Here is a 20979-nt window from a genome sequence, read left to right as displayed (position 1 = left end):
CACCTGCCAATGCAGTCGTATTCAGTAGGGAAGGATCGATGCTTAAGGGAGTGACCGGGAAGGATAATGTGTTTTTTTCCTCTCTGAACTCACAGAAGCGTTTCCCAAACGATGTTTGCATTGCGATGATTGCAGAATGTAAATACTCCGAAATTATCATGTCGTGACCTTGTTTGAACTCTCTCAAATTGGGGAAGTGAGACAAAGTGCCTTTCTGTAAATCTCTGGCAAGCAACGTCAACTTGCACTCGAATGCCAAAACATCCTCCAACATGTGCAGGGCTGTACGTCCTTTCCCCTGAAGAGCTGTGTTCAGCGTGTTCAGGTGCGCTGTCATGTCTACCATGAAGTGTAGCTTTTCCAGCCACTCTGGCTGTTCCAGCTCAGGAAAGGTGAGCCCTTTGCTGCCCAGGAAAGTTTTCACTTCTTCCAGACACGCGACAAAGCGTTTCAGCACCTTCCGTCTGGACAGCCAGCGATAAAAACACGTTGTAGCGGTGTCAGTAAACTGCAGTCAAAGATAGCTTTATTCGAACTAAACAGCCTTGCTTTTAAGCCTCCCTCAACCCAGCCCCCATGGACGCAGATGCTGCAAAAGACGCGTATTCACAAACCCCCGTAGGCTATCTCCCTTAGCCGGAATGCTGGCTAATTGTGAGCCGTTTCGGATAAGATCACCATAATCTTCAAATTTAGAATTACATTTCAAAAGCTAACAAACTAACATAAAATACATTTTAATTAAATACTGACCAATTATTTCCCAAAGCCACAGGGAGCCGCAGCACAGAGGTGAAAGAGCCACAAATGGCTCGGGAGCCGCAGGTTGCCGACCCCCGGGTTAGACAAATACAGCAGCAAAGATTCATGGAATAAAACATCCACAGAATTTTTGGATACAGATTAACATCTGGCTTTCTGATAAAGTCTAATGGTTGCTTCAGCAATCAAAATTTAGAAGATTATGCACAAGTCATTTCCATATTGTGAAATATTATTACTATTGAATTTCATAGAATTTATAACCTCGTCTTAAAAATTTTCCTCAATGTGAAACCCAAATTGCTATAGAGAAGGCCAATAGATATTATATGAATCACGTTACAAAAAGTAGATGAGAGTGTGGAGAGATTTTGAATTTATGCTGGGAACTGATATGAAGTGGATATGGAAAGCTTCTGCCAACCTAGACAAGCTACTAGCAGGGAATATTAGATCCAAACTTACACTTAAGCCCTCCATGAATTAAAAAGCCTGCACTGCACAATTTACTAAACTCCATGACCTACAGTGGAAGAACAGGAAGTGCAAATTAACTATCCAAATTTCATTGTTTCAAAAATATAAGTTCAGTGATTGCCGTGGTAAAAGAAATATATTCTTCCATCTCACTCTGAGTAGGCATGATGGGTTAAGTGGAGCCTTCTCTACTAAGTGACTCCGTGATGTTAATGTTAATTATCTCAAAGGCCTTGCAATGATTTTAATCACTTCTTCCACACCTTACTATTACAATCTTGTATAATAAAAATAAAGGCACGACAGTGAAAGAAAATGTTAGTATGATGCATTATTGAATGAGCTGGAGTAAAGCTTCAGATGTAGTGAGCTTGGTTTGTTCACTTTTACTTAAAATAAAATGGGTCTGTGCAGGTGATAAGGCAGTAAACAAGCCCTAAAACAAAACAGACAAAGTGGATAATTCTTTCAGAGAACAGCATGGGAGTATTGTGCTTAACTTAATTTTTCCTATATAATTCTTATAATTAACAAAGGATATTTAACAAGATGATCTCAAAGGCTTTTTGGCTTACGTACTTGCAGATGGGTTAAATTACACTAGCATCATGGTCAGCATAGACATGGTGGGTCAAAGGGCCTGTACGTGATTGTTCTGCATTCTAAATGTAAAAAGGTCACAGAAATGGTGATAATTGTGAACGACTTATTAGATCAGGAATAAGGGGACATTGCAGATTGGCTAGCCAGCCAGACTAGACAGAGTTAGATGTTGATTATTCAGAATGTCAGAGATTGGAATTCGAACTTCAAAAAGGCAAGTGTGAGACTATTGTTGTTCACAATTTATATCACTGATTTATACTTTAGAATTCATAAATATGCACTCCAGGTGGGAGAAGGATAAGAAATAGTCAATTAAAGAGATTTCAACAAATTAAAAACATGAATAAGTAGACAATGCACAAATAATCTGACAAATAAATTTCATTGCATATCCAAAATCAATACCTCTTAAGAATAATAAGCATCTATATATTACTTGGTGCAACATTAGCCTTTAAGCAAAACACACAAAATGCTGGAGGGACTCAGCAGATCAGGCAGTATCTATGAAGGGAAATGACCAGACAATGTTTTAAGACCATAAGACACGGAGAAGAATTAGGCCATTTGGCCCATCAAGACTGCTCCGCCATTTAATCATGGCTGATCCTTTGTAGGTTGGCAGCTTTCATCAGGACGGAAAAGAAAGAGCAGCTGCACTCAGGGGTCTCCTCTACATCAATGACAAAGACTGGGTTGATCACTTCTGAGTACCTTTGTTCTCTCCACCTTAACAGCGAGGATCTACTGCTGGTCAGCCATTTTAATTCCACTTCCCTTTCCCACAGTGACATGTCTGCTCACGGTCTTCTCTACGGCCAAGTTTAAGTCTAGATACATATTAGAAGAACAATAGCTCATAATCTTGTCTTGGTAATCTGCATTTTGATGGCATGAAGATCGATTTCTAATCCCTGGTAACCACTCTCCTGATACCCCCATTCCATTTTGGTTTTCCTTATTCTTCAAGCACTTTCATCCCTTTCTATCTCCTCCTCCACCCTCATAACCTGTCCATCACCCAAACCCATCCTCTTGTTCCCCACCTCCTTCCTTTTATTCTATGGTCTACTGTCCTTGGCCTATCAAATTCCACATTATTCAGCTTTTTGCCTTTTCCACTTATCACCCACCAGCTCATTTCCTCTGCCCCCTCCCATTTATTTTTCTACCCTCTTTATTTCCAATCCTGATGACGGATCTCAGCTCAAAGTGTCTATTGTTCATTTCCCTCCACGGATGCTGCCTGACCCATTGACTTCCTCCAGAATTTGTATGTGTTGCTCCAGCATCTACAGTCTCTCGTCTCCATTAGCCTCCATTCAGAGGGGCAGAATGGAAAGGATAGTTATGTGAAGTATATTGATCAATGGCCTTCATTCCACACCTCTCATTCACCCTGGGCCTGGTTCCTCCTATTATTTTAGGTCTTTTATCTTCTATGAAGGAGGATACAAAATGTATCCAATTTTGTTATATTCTTCTTCCCCGATACTATGTATTCTGTCTGAGGAAACTTATATCGATCAGGACAGGACAAAGATTATAATCTGTACGTTTGAAAAGTGCCGAAGGGGTTATTCAATAAAATGGAGAGAAATATGACAAAAAAGAATCAATTAGGGTACTCTGGAGAGGTTCTCTACCTAGATTTCAGCAAGACTATCAAACTCTCCCTAACTGGAAACAGCAAGACACAGAGGAAAGAAGTTAAAGGGAACACACTCAAAATGCTGGAGGAACTCATGACGCCAGGTACCATCTATGGAAAAGAGCAAACAGATAACGTTTTGGGCTGAGATCCTTCATCGAGTCCTGACTTGGCTTGTACATTTAACTAATTTCTTTCTTCACTTTCAGAGTGTACTGAAATTGAAATGTGGAATAAGTTGCCAGAGTAAGTAGCTAAGACAGGTATAATGGCAACATTTCAAAGTCTTTTGGTTAAGTATGTGGATAGGAGGTGTTTAGAGTGATATGAGCCAAATGTGGGGAAAAGGAATTGGCTTGATGGGCTGAAGAGCCAGTTTCTATGCTGTATTAGTCTAACACTCTACTGGATACAATGATAGGTAACAAAAGTTTTTAGTTAAAAAGTGTGTGCACTCACACCAGCCCTAATATGTATGGGCATCACCTCAATTCTGTGCAGAGATAAGAGGAACCAGAGCAGAGGAGAATAAGAGCAAATTAAATAATGTTGATTAAAATTGAGGTTTTGTAAATAGAATGACACTCTGCTGAAGGCGTGAACAAAACAATGATATATAGATTTAGAGCAGCACACACACACAAATTGCTAGAGGAACTCAGCAAGTCAGGCAGCATCCATGGAAGGGGAATGAACAGTTGACGTTCTGGGCTCCTGAGTTCCTCCAACATTTTGTGCTTGTTGCTCGAGACTTCCAGCCTCTGCAAAATGTCTTGGGAATGTAAAGGTTTAGACTGTTGTGATCTGCAATGTACTGCCTGAAATGTCAATAGAACCAGACACAGCAAAGTCAAAAGGGAAACTGGAACAGGAAAATGTCACTGGTCAAGTAAGGAATGTGGGTCAATTTGGAGGTTGTTCCAAGAACTGCTGCAGGCAAGATGCACCCGTTGATTTCCTTTGTGCAACTTTATGGTGATGCAGCTTTGCAGCTCTAGGAACATGCTTTAATTCCAACCTCTAGTTCTGTGCGGGTTTCCTCCAGATGCTCTGGTTTTCTCCTACATCCAGAAGGTTAACTGGCTGTTAGCATAGACAAAAAAAAAAATTAAACTGGAATTCATAGACTTGTTAGGAGAGAATCAGTCGCAGGGCTTCAAAAAAATAAAATGGGGAGCTAGGACTAATAAGATTACTCTCCTCGGAGATCCTAGTGACCCAGTGGGTCATATAATCTTCTTCTCTGTCTAAATGCGCAAGTGTCAAGTTAAATAAACTAACTTGCATTTTACCTGATGTGCTTGGCATGTCAGATACACTTTATATCTACTACATGGATGACATGTAGTAATCCTATCAAAATTAGATAAATAAAACAATACACAATGTGTAAATGAAGATACTAAACTAATTGCTTTTTCATTAGCGGATTATGGACCTCACTGTCGATGCTTCTATCGTCCTTGGGCAGGAATGCTACGCCACTTTCTGGTGAAGTCACCCACAGGGTGACCTTGAGTGAGAGGTTCTACGGCTTCGATATAGGAACAATAAATTGTGCTTTTGGGGCACGATGGCAGTACTCCCACTTGTAACCCAGACCCTTAATCCAGTTCTGCTTTATTAACCTATTCCCTTTCTTGGAGAATTCAGGAAGCAAATTTATAGATTTAGGAAGTAAACTGTATAGCAGTACCATACAAGTTTAGAAAAATTTGCTTATAATTTACTTCATTGACAGAGTGATTACACAGACAGCTACATACAAGATGTATAAACGTAGATCTTTTTTATTGTGTTTACAATATACATTGAGAAAGTATTAGGAGAAAGCAAAGCATGCGTAGGGAAAATTATTTGGATAAATCCATTTATAGGTCAACAACAAGGAAAGGTAACTCAAAAACGGAAATTCAGAAAGATATAAACAGAAATCTCCTTCTTCCATCAGTTGGGATAAGCCTGGAAATTATAAGCTAGTAATTTTTCCATTAGTGACAGGGAAACTGGCCAGCCACTTGCACGCTTTCCATCTGTACTGGGTTGAGTGTTGAGCTAACAACTCACTTCATTTAAAAAAAAAGAACTGCTAAGGAAACAGCAAAAATTGCCCCCCAATGCCCCACAAGGCGTGAAAGGAACAAGAAGTGATAGGGAAGTTGTTGAAGAAGATTGTGAAGAACCAATTGATGTTCACTTTGAAATGCAGGGAATAATCAGGAATAGTCGACATAATTTCGGGCAGGGGAGACCTGTACAATTCTGTGATAAATGCAGCATTTAAGAAAAGCTATACTCCAAATAAAAACGGAAAGAGAATACATACTTGCTTAAGTTTGTCTAAATCCACTTTTGTTTTCTCATAGATCTCGGTGGCTGCTTTGAGCTTGGCTCTCCATTCCTGCTGACTGGTTACGCCAGAAGCACTGCTCTGTTTGCTCGGGCTCTGCTTCTCACCGTCATCTTTACCGCCTGGTGGCAGTGCCACTGGATCGAGGACAGTCTTTAGCTGTGACTCCAGGCTCAGATTTTTGCCACGAAGTTCTTCAATTTCTTTCTGCAAGGACTCAATTTCTTCCTAAGTGAGAAAAGACCACCACGGCTTCAGAAATGGTTCAGAACACCTTTCCACTATCACATTCTGCAAAGTATTGAATGGACACCAAATGTGGTTACTTTAACCGCTAAAATAATATCTTGGTGCTGGTAAAAGAAATAGAAATGGATCATAATTAAATAAGGAAATAAAATAAACAACAAAGTTATTAGATGGTTTCACTGCTCCACAAACAACTCCAAAATTACTTATTAATTTCTTGCAACATAAATCAAGTTTCTGTTTAGAATTCTTACCATATGAAAGGTACATGGAGTGTTCCAGACTAGTGCCTGGACTTCAGAAGGATGAGGGGGTATCTTACTCAAGCCTACCAAATACGGATAGGACTTGATACCACGGATGTGGGACAATGTTTCCAATACTTGGAGAGTCTAAGATTCAAGGGCAAATCCTCAGAATAAAGGAACATCCCCTTAAAAGTGGGATGAGTAAGAATTTGTTCATCCAGAGGGTGGTGAATCTGTGGAACTTGTGTTTTTATACTTGCATAGCCCTTTGAGGCAACAAGAAAGTCTGCAGAAGCTGGAAACCCAAAGCAACACACACAAAATGTTGCAGCACTAGCAGGTCAGGCAGATTCTATGCAAATGAACAAACAGCTGAAGTTTCGAACAAAGACAGGCCAGAGAAGCAAAGGCGAAGATGCCAGAACAAAATGATTGCGGGTGGGGGTAATGGAGGGAAAGAGGCTAGCTTAAAGGTGATAGGTGAAGCCAGGTGGGTGACAAAGGTCAAGGGCTGGAAGAAAAAGAATCTGACAGGACAGGAGAGTGGGCCGTAGGAGAATTGGACCCAGTAGGAAGTAATCAGCAGGTGAGAAGTCAAAGGTCACAGTGGGAAATAGAGGAAAGGAGTGGTGTGTTTTCTATGTAAGCAAAGTCATTGCATATGTAACTCCCTGGGTCGCCTCAGGCTCGCTCAGCTCTTGTCTAGGGGGAGCAGCCTTCGGCCCCGCCAAACTGGGTAATCAGCTGGTGTGGATGCTGTGTGATGTCCCCGCCTCGCCCAAAACCAGACAGTACACCATATGCGATTAAATGAGTACAATTTATAAAGGTTACTATAACTAAGTGATTAATAACGATACAGTATATATGAAGAGAAAATTAAAGAAAAGGCGCCAAACTTATCAAAGTCCAAACCACTTCGTGCACAGTCGTTGGAGCTCAATTACTGAAGTCTTCTGGCCACCATTCGATCCCCTCCGAACTCCTCGACTCTCCAAACAGCTCAGGACCCTCCGAGTGGTCAACCAAGCACATCTAGCTTCATCCCCCCCCCCCCTCCTCGGAGAATCTCCCGGCCTCGGACCCCCCTTTGGGGTCCGATCCTCGCCCAGCTTACAGCATTGCGTCCTCTCTCTCGACCCCCTCGCGCCGATCTGCCCAAAAGCCCGTCAACAAAAGCTTACAGACTCAGAAGAAAGAACATTAATCCCCATTTGGTTTACAAAGGAATATCGTTCTCGTTATCAGTAAATTAGCATTCCTGCTAGTTAACAAAAGGAAACCCTTTCCCAACAGTAACAAAGAAAAAAAAAGAAACCCCCTTTACACACTTCCTCCACCAAATAAAAGTCATGTCCTCATGACTACTAAATAACTCGCCACCTTTCCTGCCAACACACCGTAACCCAAGCACAAACAGTGACATCTCCTCCCCACACAGTAACCCTCACGCCCTGTTCCTCAGGCGCTACTTAGGCCAACTATCTGGGAGTTCCCTAACCCTTCTGAGGCCTCCGTACCCCCTCACCTAAACCCTTCAGGCTCGGACACAACTGGGGATACCTTGGGCGCACTACCAACTCCTCTCTCAACCTCTCACTCCTCAATCTCCAAACAGTACGGACAACCCATGGTCCCACCACCATTTCGTCAGCACTAGTTGGAACTCGAACAACGACCTCCAGGCTACCAACAGCAACCACCCCACCCAACACACACACAGCGATAACCAGCAATCGCACACCCACAAAGGCACACCAGCTCTTCGCCGCAGACACAATTTAAAGAGGGGGATCACACAGCTTCCACAGAAATCAATCCCGGACGAGCCCCCGCAATGTAACTCCCTGGGTCGCCTCAGGCTCGCTCAGCTCTTGTCTAGGGGGAGCAGCCTTCGGCCCCGCCAAACTGGGTAATCAGCTGGTGTAGATGCTGTGTGATGTCCCCGCCTCGCCCAAAACCAGACAGTACACCATATGCGATTAAATGAGTACAATTTATAAAGGTTACTATAACTAAGTGATTAATAACGATACAGTATATATGAAGAGAAAATTAAAGAAAAGGCGCCAAACTTATCAAAGTCTAAACCACTTCGTGCACAATCGTTGGAGCTCAATTACTGAAGTCTTCTGGCCACCATTCGATCCCCTCCGAACTCCTCGACTCACAGCTCAGGACCCTCCGAACTCCTTGACTCTCCAAACAGCTCAGGACCCTCTGAGTGGTCAACCAAGCACATCTAGCTTCATCCCCCCCCCCCCTCCTCGGAGAATCTCCCGGCCTCGGACCCCCCTTTGGGGTCCGATCCTCGCCCAGCTTAGAGCATTGCGTCCTCTCTCTCGACCCCCTCGCGCCGATCTGCCCAAAAGCCCGTCAACAAAAGCTTACAGACTCAGAAGAAAGAACATTAATCCCCATTTGGTTTACAAAGGAATACCATTCTCGTTATCAGTAAATTAGCATTCCTGCTAGTTAACAAAAGGAAACCCTTTCCCAACAGTAACAAAGAAAAAAAAAGAAACCCCCTTTACCGAGGCATCTAGGTTGTTCTTTTTTTTAAAAAAAGAGGCTTAATAACTGCAGTTTTCAGGGCTTTTGGTAAGCAGCCTGATAGAAGAGAAGTGTGCAAAATGTCTGATGCCATGCAACTAAAAAATTTTTTTTTTTTTTTTAAAGTTGGAGGTAAAATGAACAGGGGGAGGATTTTCAGGTGTAGCACAATTTCTTCTGAAGTTTTACAATCAATAGGTTTGAATTGTATCATCTTAACTAAATTAGTTGTAAGTGAGTGGAAGGATGATACTGACAGCATGACTAATCTTCTGAATTTTGTCAGTAAAAATGAACGCAAGGTCATTACATAACTGTGTAGATAGAAATTCAGGTGCTACTGATACAGGAAGATGTGTGAGCCTATCAACTGTAGCAAATAAGGCACTTGCATTATCGCTGTTTGTGTTTATAATATCAGAGAGGGACTGCCTTGTATGTCTCAACTCTAAGTTATAGATACAAAGAGTTTATTTATAAATGTTGTAATGGGCATAGTGTTTTGTTTTCTACCACCTGCAATCAGCTTTCTGACACTTTTTTTAATATATAAAAGAGTTTAACCAGCGAGGTGTTTCTCCATGGTACTTTTCTCTTCCCAGAAACTATCTTTACTTTTGTGGGGGGTGACTGCATCAATGACACGTGTAACTTGAGAGTTGAGATGGTCTACAAGATCATTGAGAGACCGGAGAGAGGGCAGGTGTTGGAGAAGAGGCCTATGTTAATAATACTTGGTGTTTTCCATGATATACTGTTTTGTGATTGCCCCGTTTGAGCGCTAGTGGATAGAAACATTGTAATTTTAAAGAAAACACAAAAATGATCAGAAAGAGCAACACTGGTTTCCAGAACCTCAGAAGTATTAATACCTTTGGAAATGAGAAGATAAAAAGCGTGGCCCTTGCTGTGTGTGGACCCGGTCACACGCTGTGTCAGTCTGTAGTTGTCTAGGATGCAGAGATTGATACATTCTTGATTGGCAATGGAGTTAAGGATACAGAGAGAAGATGGGAGAATGCGGTTGCAAAAATTAAATAAATGAATTGGATTGAATGGGATGCAGACTTGATGGATTGAATGGCCTAATTCCACTCCTATACCGTATGGCCTTGCATTTGAACATCAGCCTTAGCTCACATGCAGCAGTCCCAACAAGTGAGAAAATGGAATTTGTTTACTGTGACAACATCCAATACAATGAGACACTAAAAGTTGAGATTCTCTCACCCTTCGTGAGACACAAGAACATTTAAGAACATAAGAAATAGAAGGAGGAGTGGGCTATCTGTCCTGTCAAGACTCGTCGTGACTATAAGGTCGAGGATGATGGTCTTTGTTCCGTTTCCACAGAGTGAAGACGCCTGTGCGTGTAATTGTTTAATGTGTACTTGATGATGCTTGTGTGTGTATCCTTGAGCAAGGCACTTAACCACACATTGCTCTGCAATGACACCAGTGCCAAGCTGTATGGGTCCTAATGCCCTTTCCTTGGACAACATTAGTGGGGAGACTTACAACTTGGGCAACTTCCAATCTTCCATTAAAAAAAACTTTGCCCAGGCTTGCGCCCTGGAAACTTTCCAAGGTGCAAATCCATGGTCTGTCGAGACTAACGGAGGGCTACACATTTGATGATGCACTCCAAGAAGCACATGATACTTCACAAATCAACAAACTGATTCCAATGACATGGAAACCATGATGATTGGAGTTGATGGATTTGTTGCAGCTTTCATCCGCCTTCACAGCTGTTAAGTTCAAAGTAACTTCATCCACTTGTTCCACCGTTGAGGTCTTGCTTGGATTGTTCTTTGTCAGGGACCTCACCCTCGACCTTACCTCCATGGGTGACCCTACCAGGAGCACAGCTCCAGACGGCATTGCTCTCGGGATCTCAGAACCACACAAGCTTCTCCACCACGACAAGGTGACAATCCATGGAGAAGTGGATTTTTTTGTCGAGTCTGCTCCGCCATTCAATAAGATCATGGCTGATCCGACCAATGACTCATCTCCAACTACTTGCCTTTTCTCCATAACTCTCAAATCCCCTACAATGCAAAAATCTATCCAACCTTGTCTTAAATATATTTACTGAGGTAGCCTCAACTGTTTCATTGGGCAGAGAATTCCACAGATCTACCATTCTTTGGGAAAAGCAGTTCTTCTTTATTCATCCTAAATTCACTCCCCCAAATTTATAGACTATGTCCCCTAGTTCTAGTCTCACTTACCAGTGGAAACAACTTTCTTGCCTCCATCTTATCTATCCCTTTCATAATTTTATATCTTTTTATAAGATTTCCTCTCATTCTTCTGAATTCCAGTGAGTACAGTCCCAGGTCTCATACTCTAACCCCCTCATCCCTGGAATCAACCTGGTGAACCTCCTCTGCACCACCTCCAAAACCAGTACATCCTTCAAGTAAGGAGACCAGAACTGCACGCAATACTCCAGATGTAGCCTCACTAGTACCCTGTACAGTTGCAGCATAACCTCCCTGCTCTTAAATTCAATCCCTCTAACAATGGCCAACATTACATTTGCCTTGATAGCCTGCTGCACCTGCAAACCAACCTTCTGCAATTCATGCACAAGCACTCCCAACTCCTTCTGCAGAGCAGCATGCTGCAACCTTTTACCATTTAAACAATCTGATCTTCCATTTTTCCTTCCAAAGTGGATGATCTCACATTTACCAACATTGTACTCCATCTGACAAACCCTTGCCCACTCACATAGCCTATCTTTGCCTCTCTGCAGCATTTGCTTTTCCACTCAGTTTAGTGTCACCAGCAAGCTTGGATATGGTACACTCTGTCCCCTCTGGCACAATGCTCACTACTGATTGCCAACCAGAGCAACACCATGTATTCCAACTCCCTGCTTTCTATCACCCCCAACTCCATGCATCCTTATCTCATGGATAAGAATTCTATGCAGCACCCTATCGAACCCCTTCTGGAAATCCAAGTAAATAATATCCGTCTGTTCAGTTCTATCCACTGCGCTCGTTATATGCTCAAAGAACTTCAGTAAATATGTCAAACAGGACCTGCCTTTGCTGAATCCATGCTTGCATCTGCATTTCTTTCCAAATGCCTCACTATTTCTTCTTTAATGATAGCTTCAAGCATTTTCCCCAACTACAGAAGTTAAATTGGCTTTTTGCCTTTTACTTGCTTTTTGCCTACATTCTTTTTTTGAATAGTGGCGTGACCTCCACCTTCTTCCAACCTGCTGGCACCTGCCCAGAGTCCAGAGAATTTTGGTAAATTATCACTAAAGCCTCTACTATAACCTCTGCCAATTCTTTCAGTACCTTAGGATGCATTCCATCAGGACCAGAGGACTTGTCTATCTTTAGGCCCACAAGTTTGCTCAGCACTACTGTCTACAAGAAGGGTCAGAGCCGTCTCTATTTCCTGAGGAGACTGAGGTCCTTTAACATCTGCCAGACGATGCTGAGGATGTTCTATGAGTCTGTGGTGGCCAGTGCTATCATGTTTGCTGTTCTGTTTGGGGGCAGCAGGCTGAGGGTAGCAGACACCAACAGAATCAACAAACTCATTCGTAAGGCCAGTGATGTTGTGGGGGTGGAACTGGACTCCCTGACGGTGGTGTCTGAAAAGAGGATGCTGTCCAAGTTGCATGCCATCTTGGACAATGACTCCCATCCACTCCATAATGTACTGGTTAGGCACAGGAGTACATTCAGCCAGAGACTCATTCCACCGAGATGTAACACTGAGCGTCATAGGAAGTCATTCCTGCCTGTGGCCATCAAACTTTACAACTCCTCCCTTGGAGTGTCGGACACCCTGAGCCAATAGGCTAGTCCTGGACTAATTTCCATTTGGCATTACTTATTATTATTTAATTATTTATGGGTTTATATTGCTATATTTCTACACTATTCTTGGTTGGTGTGACTGTAACGAAACCCAATTTCTCTCGGGATCAATAAAGTATGTCTGTCTGTCTGATAGCTATTGTATCATTGCTGGTGTTTAGGGCAGCAATGAAGGTCCTCCATCTCTGTCTGTCCTTGGCCACCTTCACATTGGCAGGGTGCTGGGCTTTCTTCATTGTGCCAGTAGCTTCCTCTCATTTTTCACTACTGACAGTCATGCAAATCCTGACTGAAGACTCAAGAATACTGTCCCACAAATATTGGAATCTTCATTGCTGTTTCTGTAACAATTTCTGTTTGACCAGTCAGGGTTGTTAGCCCTGATCCTGGAAGACCAGTGGACCTCTCTTAGTCTAGCCTCTACCCTGTTTCAGTTTGGCATGTGTGACTCTCCCATTAGCCAAAGCTCAAGGCCTTGACCTCTCCAGGTCAAAGAGGCATACACCCCTCTAAATCTTATGACAGGTTTGTGGTCCTCTTGGATAGCCCTTGCAATATCTATACATTTCAAACAGACCATAACCACTATAACCATTCCACTCAGAAGAGATTTTGATACCAATTACAGAAACTATCTATGCTAAACAGAGATTTGAGTTTGCAAAACTCTTACTTTACATCCTTTCAAGAATTATACCATAAGAAAGTTAATTGTAACAAAGCAAGCATTAATTAAACAGTAATTAAAATTCGTCTCAGGATACCCAGTTGTGAAGTAACAAAATTCAAACAAATTTTAATTAAAAGCTTTGCAGTTTTTGAAGTACAGCCCAATCTCAGTTGAAAATACTTATAAAGATTTGGAAGAACAAGAATAGAGCAAAGAAGTGACAATCACAGTAATTTGGAAAATCAGGTTTTATTCTGCATGGGGCAGAAGGCTTGCTGTTATCCCTAATGCTTTCAATTATGGAACGGCATTTCAGATTTCCCTTTGTATATACACACGCAGCAGAAGCCAAATGTGGAAAATTCTGATTGCTCTATATGGAGAAAAGTTTGACTTTTGGGACTTAAGTGAATTCAAAGTTATTAAGATCTTTCTAACTTCACTACACTAACTTCACAAGTTTGGCTGATGAACACATGTGTTACCTCATATTCTTTATGTAACAGTTCAAGCCTGGTTTTTCGAAGGGATCGCTTGATTGATGAACTGTCACAATTTTCTGTTCCATCTGATCCACCTGAATAAGAATTAAATACAAATCAGCAATTGCGCCCCAATAAAAAGTAACATTTGATTTAAGGCCTTAATATCCATTTCCCCTACAAAAGGCCAAAGAGCATTAGAAATTCCAGTTTCACATCCTGCCTCTCCAACTCGTTGTCTACAGAGGCATTTAGATTTGCTACTTAGTACCAAATGTAATATCACACCCACCAGAATGAAATCTGAGGCATAAGAACAAAACTAGAAGTTAAAAATTTGTCAGTGTAAATTAGAAATGTAAATTTGGAACCACAGCTGAATGTAGTCACAATTAGTGAGAGACCAAAGTGCAATTATTACATTTTGAATAATACAATCACTGTACCATACTACTGTTTATTACTGTCATAGGCATACCTAGTCTAGAACATAATAAACAAGATATTGAAGAAACTCTGAGTCAGGCAGCATCTGTGGAGGGAAATTAACAGTCTACATATCAAGTTGAGACCCTTCACCTGGACAGGGTGACAGAAGCACCAGATCCGCTGTTGCTAACTGCCAGAGTGATGCACCATCAATAACTCACACTGAGACGTAGGCGAGATATCGGCTTTTATTGACTGGAAGAAGGAACCAGGAGTGAGTGTCTATCATACAAGGTCCTGGAGACTGAGGCCGATCTTCAGGCCGCAGGTCTCCTTTATACAGGGGCCTGTGGGAGGAGCCACAGGAGCAGTCAGTAGGGGCGTGTCCCAACAGGCACATAGTTCACCACACAGAGATAACATTCTTCACAAACACACATTGAAAATGCAGGGCAAAAGATTACAAACTGCACAAGATGTGCTGTGACAGACAAGTCCTTTGCAAGATTCTAAACTTTTGGTGAAAGAGACTGCATTACTTTAGCATCAAATGGTGAAATATGAAAATATGTGAAAAACTAAAAACTAGTTTATTTTATTTAAGTTTGTAAGTAAAGCAGCCAATACAAGTTTATATAAATGGAAGGACCCAGATTTATTAATTTAATTACTTCTGAAATTTTCTTCCAAGTAATAATAAAAACGTTCAGGAGTCAAAGGAAAACAGGAAACAAATTATATTTTGAGCTCTGACGAAGATGGGCACTAAATGCAGCTGAACACCAATAAAGAATAGGAAGAACAGAATTTATCCAGCATCAAACTGCTTCCTTACTTTACAAGTTACAGAACAATTATCCAATCTCATTAGCCACGGGATTGCCCTTGCTTTGCAGATAGTTGTGATAAACTGGACATCATGTAAAGTTTCTCAAGTTAATCCACTTAATTTTCTGTTGCCTACACACAATTCATAAACTTCTTTCCAAACTATATTTTGAAAACAGCAGAACAAATTAGAAACATAATTAATACAAGCAGATGCATTCCTTTTCTCATACTGATGAAGCGTTGCTTTTCTAGATGGCCCTTCTGTTATGCAAGCTAACATATTCACTTATCAAAAAAAATCCTTCAAAATTACTGCACAAGGTGGTTAAGGCAGGGTATAATATGTTTGCCTTCATTATCTGGGGGGGGGGGGGGACAGAGTTCAAGAACTGAGAAGTAATGTTGCAGCTCAAAAAATTCTAGTTAAACTTGGAATATTGTGTTCAGTTCTGGTTGTCTCATTAAGGAAGGATGTTGAAGTTTTAAAGAGAATGCAGAGGTGATTTGTCTGCGTTAGAAAACATGGCTTATGAGGACATTTGATAGAGGTGTATAAAGGCACTTTCAGTGGGCTGGAATCATTGCGAGATGATGTTCATTGGTGAGGCAGCGCAATGCTTAAAAAGAACTCAGGGCATTTTGGAACTTTTTGGCAAGCTGCAATTGGCAGGGGCTAATAAAAAGTGAGGTGTAAGAAGATCAGCCAGTGTTAAGAGCAGACAGACTTTGCCTCAGCAGGCTGGAGCGGAATGTGCCCAGTGTCATCCAGGGATCTGACAAACCTGAAGATGAGACTTTTCCCAGAGTGTGGCTTTCAGAGAGTAAATGGCTGACCACCAGAAGTAGAAGGAGAGGCAACAATCGGTGCAAGGTTTCCCCGTGGCCATTCCCCTCAGCAACATGCATGCCCCTTTGGATATTGCTTGGGGGGTGGGGGTGGGGGGAGATGGAAATGATCTCTCAGGGCACAGCAGCAGCAGATGTATTGTGGCTGGATTAGAAGTTCAGCAGAGAAGTTCACCATTTATTGTGTTTGCCTGTGCCTGATTGTTCTCTGTCCGTGTGTAACCCTGTTTGCTTGACTATGGGCATGTGCGATTCCGTTTGTGCATTTGTTTTTGCCTGTGTGTGTGCTTGTATCTATGCGTGTGTGTGTGTGTCTGTGTCTGTGTCTGTGTCTGTGTCTGTGTCTGTGTCTGTGTCTGTGTCTGTGTCTGTGTCTGTGTCTGTGTCTGTGTGTGTGTGTGTGTGTGTCTGTCAGGCAAAGTAATAGTGATAGGAGACTCGATAGATATGGGGACAAACAAGAGATTCTGTGGCCATGAAAGAGACACCAGGATAGTGTGTTGCGCCCCAGGTGCTAGGGTCCAAGAGGTCTCAGAGAGGCTGAAGTAGATTCTCAAGAGGCAGCGTGAGCAGCCAGAGATCAGTGGTGCACATTGTCACCAATGAGAGTTAGAAAGGGGGAAGAGGTCCTTTGCAGCGAGTACAGGGAGGCAGGGAGGAAGCAGAAGAGTAAGAGTTCAAAGGTAGTAATCTCTGGATTACTCCCAGTACCACGTGCTAGTTAGAGCAGGAACAGGATGATAGTAGATGAATGAGCGGTTGTGTAACTGAAGTTTTGGAGGACTGGAGTAAATGTTTTGGAGGACGGGAGTAAATGTCACTCCCACTCTTTAAGGAGGGAGGCAGGAGGAGGAAAGTTGTAGGCCAGATAGTCTGATATCAATGGTTGGGAAGATGTTGGAATCTTTTACTAAAGGATGAGGTTTCAGGGTATTTGGAGGCACCTGATAAAGTAAGCCAAAGTCAGCACGGTTTCCTCAAGGGCTGAGGTAACTAGTATTCCTCCGTAGGTATTGGGCCTGCTTTTCACGTTATTGCTTAAAGTCAGTCATGGAAGTACCTTCACAACATGGGTTTGACGATTTTACAAGTAGTAGTTTTTCATTTCTTTCTTCACGGTACAGGCAATAAATGTTGTCATTAATGCTAGTTTCTACACGCTGTAAATAGATTGTAAAATGAGCACTGAAAGATAAACTGGATGGGGTTGGTTTGATGATTAATGTATTGGAGTCTTTAGTGGAAATTTATTTCTGACCATTTGCTAACAAGACTTGTTCCCATACATTTGTTAAGGAGGTGTAATGTCTACATTTGAAAAAGTCTTTTTAGAAACAGTTTGATATCACTACAGATTTTCATGTGACTTTGGGATACATGGTGGTGACCTGCATTGATTAACAATGTTCACCATTAATGAAACGCTGCCGACAGCCCAGTATGTTGTTGGGCAAGAATTGATGTATAACATTCTGTATTTGCTTGGTAGCAGTTACCTAGGAAGCAGCATAGTACTTTGTTGCACAAGTTGCTCACTTGTAATTAACATGGAACATAGAAGAGTACAGGCCCTTCAGCCCAAAATGTTATGCTGACCTTTTAACCTACTCCCACTATCAAAACCTGCTCTTCTACATGGCCTGCAGTCCTCTATTTTTCTTTCATTTACGTGTCTCTCTCTGTCTCTAAATGACAATAATAGATTGGCCTCAAGTGCCACCTGATAGTAGATTCCAGGCACCCACCACTCTCAAGAGAAAGAACGATTGAGGCTGCTTTTTTAAAAAAAAATATTTAGACCTTTTACAATTCAACTGGGAAAAGAAAAGGCATTATGCAAATTGAAACACTCACTTACCTAACACTTCCTTGTAAGGATTTTCAGATGTAATCGGAGTCCTACAGGTTGGACACTGGGCACTGTTTTTCAACCAAGATTCCATGCACGTGAAGCAGAAGACATGGTTGTTCGAACAGATAACCGGGTGACGGACCTGAAGGGTAATAAATAGGGTTATGACACCCGTAAATTTGATCAGTCTGATCAACTGTGGCACACAGACTTAGGAGCAGCATTACAGCGTTCAGCCCTTTCTGAGTTGGTTTCGCCATTCCATCATGGCTGATTTATTTTCCCTCTTAACCCCATTCTCCTGCCTTCTCCCCATAACCTTCGACACCTTTACTAATGAAGAACCCATCGACATCTACCTTAAATACACCCAATGACTTGGCCTCCACAGCAGTCTGTGGCAATGAATTCCACAAAATTCATCACCTTCTGGCTAAAGAAATTCCTCTGTGATAAAGGGATTTCTACTCTGAGGCTGTGCCCGCCCTCCAATCATAGGCCCACTATAGGAAACATCCCATCCTCGTTTTAGTCTGTGTAGGCCTTTGAAACCTTTTGAGCATTAAATGAGATTTCCACCCCCCCCCCCCCACACTCATTATTCTAAACTCCAGCGAGTACAAGCCCGGAGCCAAACATTACACAGGACTCTAATAATCTATACATTACTAAACAAGTCCATAAGTTATAGGCAACTTCTTAATTTTGTTCCCTGTATCTAACCCAATAGAAGAGATTAAATAAGTATAAGCACACAAAATGGCAGCACTTAAACCCGATTTCTATTAAATTTAACTTGAAATGGCTCACGTTAAGTCCCCTATCAAAGTCACGTGTCCGTGTCATCCCAGAGGCTTGAACATACAAACAAGACTAGAACTTTACTTCAGCGTGGAACCGTCTTCTGAGGTTTTAAGCCAAGTTAAATGGAAGTAGCGAATTAAATGAATAGGGACCTCTACTGATTCCAGTCAATTCTTTTGTTTGTTTCACTCAACACTTGAAACAGATTATCTGGCCAGATGTGTCAATATTTTTTCTGTAAATATTTCGCCAATTAGGTATATGCACTTTAAAAACCCAACGTTGGCTTTGGCGGCACACGAGTACAAAACATCCCAATCTAATCTCTCTAACTTTTTTAAGCACGTCGCCAGACCTGTATAACCAGGAAAAAGTTTGCCCAAGAAAAAAATGTTCTAGATTTTATGATAAAAGCCTTGCTCTACCATTATCAATTGTTTGTGGAAATGCTACTCAGACAAATCGACCCGTTGCCATAACAGCCAAAACAATTCAAAAGAATTTCATTTGTCGCGAGCTGGGACGTTCTGGATTGAACAACGCAAACGGCCTGTTAACCTTTGTGTAAAACGAATGTTTACCGCAGATTACAAAGTATGGTGTTAAAAATGTTTGAAGTGTAAAAATCATTTAACCACAGTACTTTTCATTCACACCTGTAAAAAAAAAGTGAATTTGAAAACAGTTCTCGGCAAAGCTAGGCAAATTCACTTAAAAATACACTCAAATCTCTGGACAAAATGCGCATAATATAACTTCATGTAAAGTGCTCAATCTTTGTAACAAAACAAATTCAAATTGAAACAGTTTGTCAGACGTTTTGGGCTACAACGAGCATACGCTGCGTTTCGGCCGTCTAACATAGCATTACGGAAGTGGAATCTAACCCAGAATTCACGAGTTCTCTTCATTTAAAACTTCAAATGGCTCAACGTCTGCACTGCAAGTTTACGGCGCATTTAAAAAAAATGTACCCACTCCCTCTTTGGAAAACTAATACCAAGTCTCATTTTTTGTTAAACCTTCTTACAGATATTTTAATCATCTGTGCCTATATGAACATTGGTAAAAAAAAAATTAAGAGGAGATCTATCTTGCAAAAGAGGCGCAAAGACGGGCAAGACTTCGGGGTTACTTTGCAAGAATGCAGGCTCGGTCTGCGGACTCCCGCTCCGCTCCGCTCCCCGGTTGCGAGTACATTACCTTCCCCAGGCAGATCTGGCACGAGATGGGCAGCGTGAGGTTGAGGGTAACATTCTGGACGTTCTGAAACGCCGGCTTCTGCATTGTGCTTGGAATTCCGCCCCGGAGCACGCGACCTGGAACAAGCCGACCGGGAACGCGCGACACACTCGCTCACCCCGCCCCCTTCCTCTCCTCTCCTCTCCGCACTTCGCAGCCGCAAAGCGCCGGAATCCGCCTTCCTACAGCGGAGGTCCGTTTGTAACTGCTTTGTCTGCACCAGCACCGAAAAAAAAAGGCGAGAGATCAAAATGGGTTTGCATTAAGCTAGGGATTCCCATACTCGGGTGGACGAACCCCTCGGTTAATGGTATGGGTCTGTGGCATTAACAAAGGTTGGGAACTCCTACATTAAACAGTAGAATAGCATTCAACCGTCTAGGAAGCCGTTTTGAATTCGACTTTATACAAAAAGAAAAGCGTGCACTTTAACGAGGTTATATTTTGTGTGTTTTTTGAGTACTGGGTTCTCTTAAAAGAAAATTTACATTGCCAAGCGCCGCTTTCAAATATATTTTTCTACAGTTTTGGATGAATAACATTCTGATTACATGATCTTCACACTTTAAATTCTTAACGCCATATTTTGTAATTTACAGTAAATACTCTTTTTAAACAAAAGTGATCCAGGTTATTTTGAGCTGTGTTTGGCTGGCTAAATTTTAAAACAAATTCTGAGATCTTATGCAAGATGGAAAAAAAAGGTGTTACATTCAGGTCTGCTGCAAAACTAGTAAACATCTCTGCACTCGACAATGATATGCGCGTATCGCCGCAAATCCACAGGTCCGAGGTGGGAGCTCAAATCGCAGCTCAGCAGCTCATCATCAAAGTAGCATTTTTATTTCTTAAAGTGGCGCTTATAATGGCGGCAATGGAAAAAAGTAATTGATTCTGTTGCCTTTCTTGTATTTGCTATGATTGTCCTCAAGAAAATTAATTTCAGGGTTGGAAATTGTGAAATATATGAACCTTGAACTTTAATAACCTCTCAGGAAGGAAATCTGCTGTCCGTATCTGTTACCGATTTGATGTGTGACCTCAGATCCCAGATAACTTTCTTAAATGGT

At 41.8% G+C, this 20979-nt stretch overlaps 1 protein-coding gene across 2 annotated transcripts in view; it reads right to left on the bottom strand.

The window, feature by feature from the left end:
• The window catches only part of obi1 (ORC ubiquitin ligase 1), a 40250-nt gene extending 20218 nt beyond the window's left edge, over positions 1-20032 (bottom strand). Inside the window, exons 1-4 of one of the 2 annotated variants that reach the window (XM_059970396.1) lie at positions 19871-20032; positions 17870-18005; positions 13909-14000; positions 5823-6074 (exon numbers count right to left, since the gene is read on the bottom strand). In XM_059970396.1, the coding sequence (XP_059826379.1) occupies positions 5823-6074; positions 13909-14000; positions 17870-18005; positions 19871-19954 (564 nt within the window). In that variant the 5' untranslated portion in view covers positions 19955-20032. Of the gene's footprint in view, positions 1-5822; positions 6075-13908; positions 14001-17869; positions 18006-18673; positions 18925-19870 lie in introns of those variants that run through there. The other variant, XM_059970397.1, reaches the window with a different exon arrangement.
• Between the last annotated feature and the right edge of the window lie 947 nt (positions 20033-20979).

This window comes from Hypanus sabinus, chromosome 5, assembly GCF_030144855.1.
Source record: "Hypanus sabinus isolate sHypSab1 chromosome 5, sHypSab1.hap1, whole genome shotgun sequence".
Lineage (NCBI taxonomy): Eukaryota > Metazoa > Chordata > Chondrichthyes > Myliobatiformes > Dasyatidae > Hypanus > Hypanus sabinus.
Note: the sequence above shows the minus strand (reverse complement) of the source record. Positions and strands in the feature narration are given on the sequence as shown.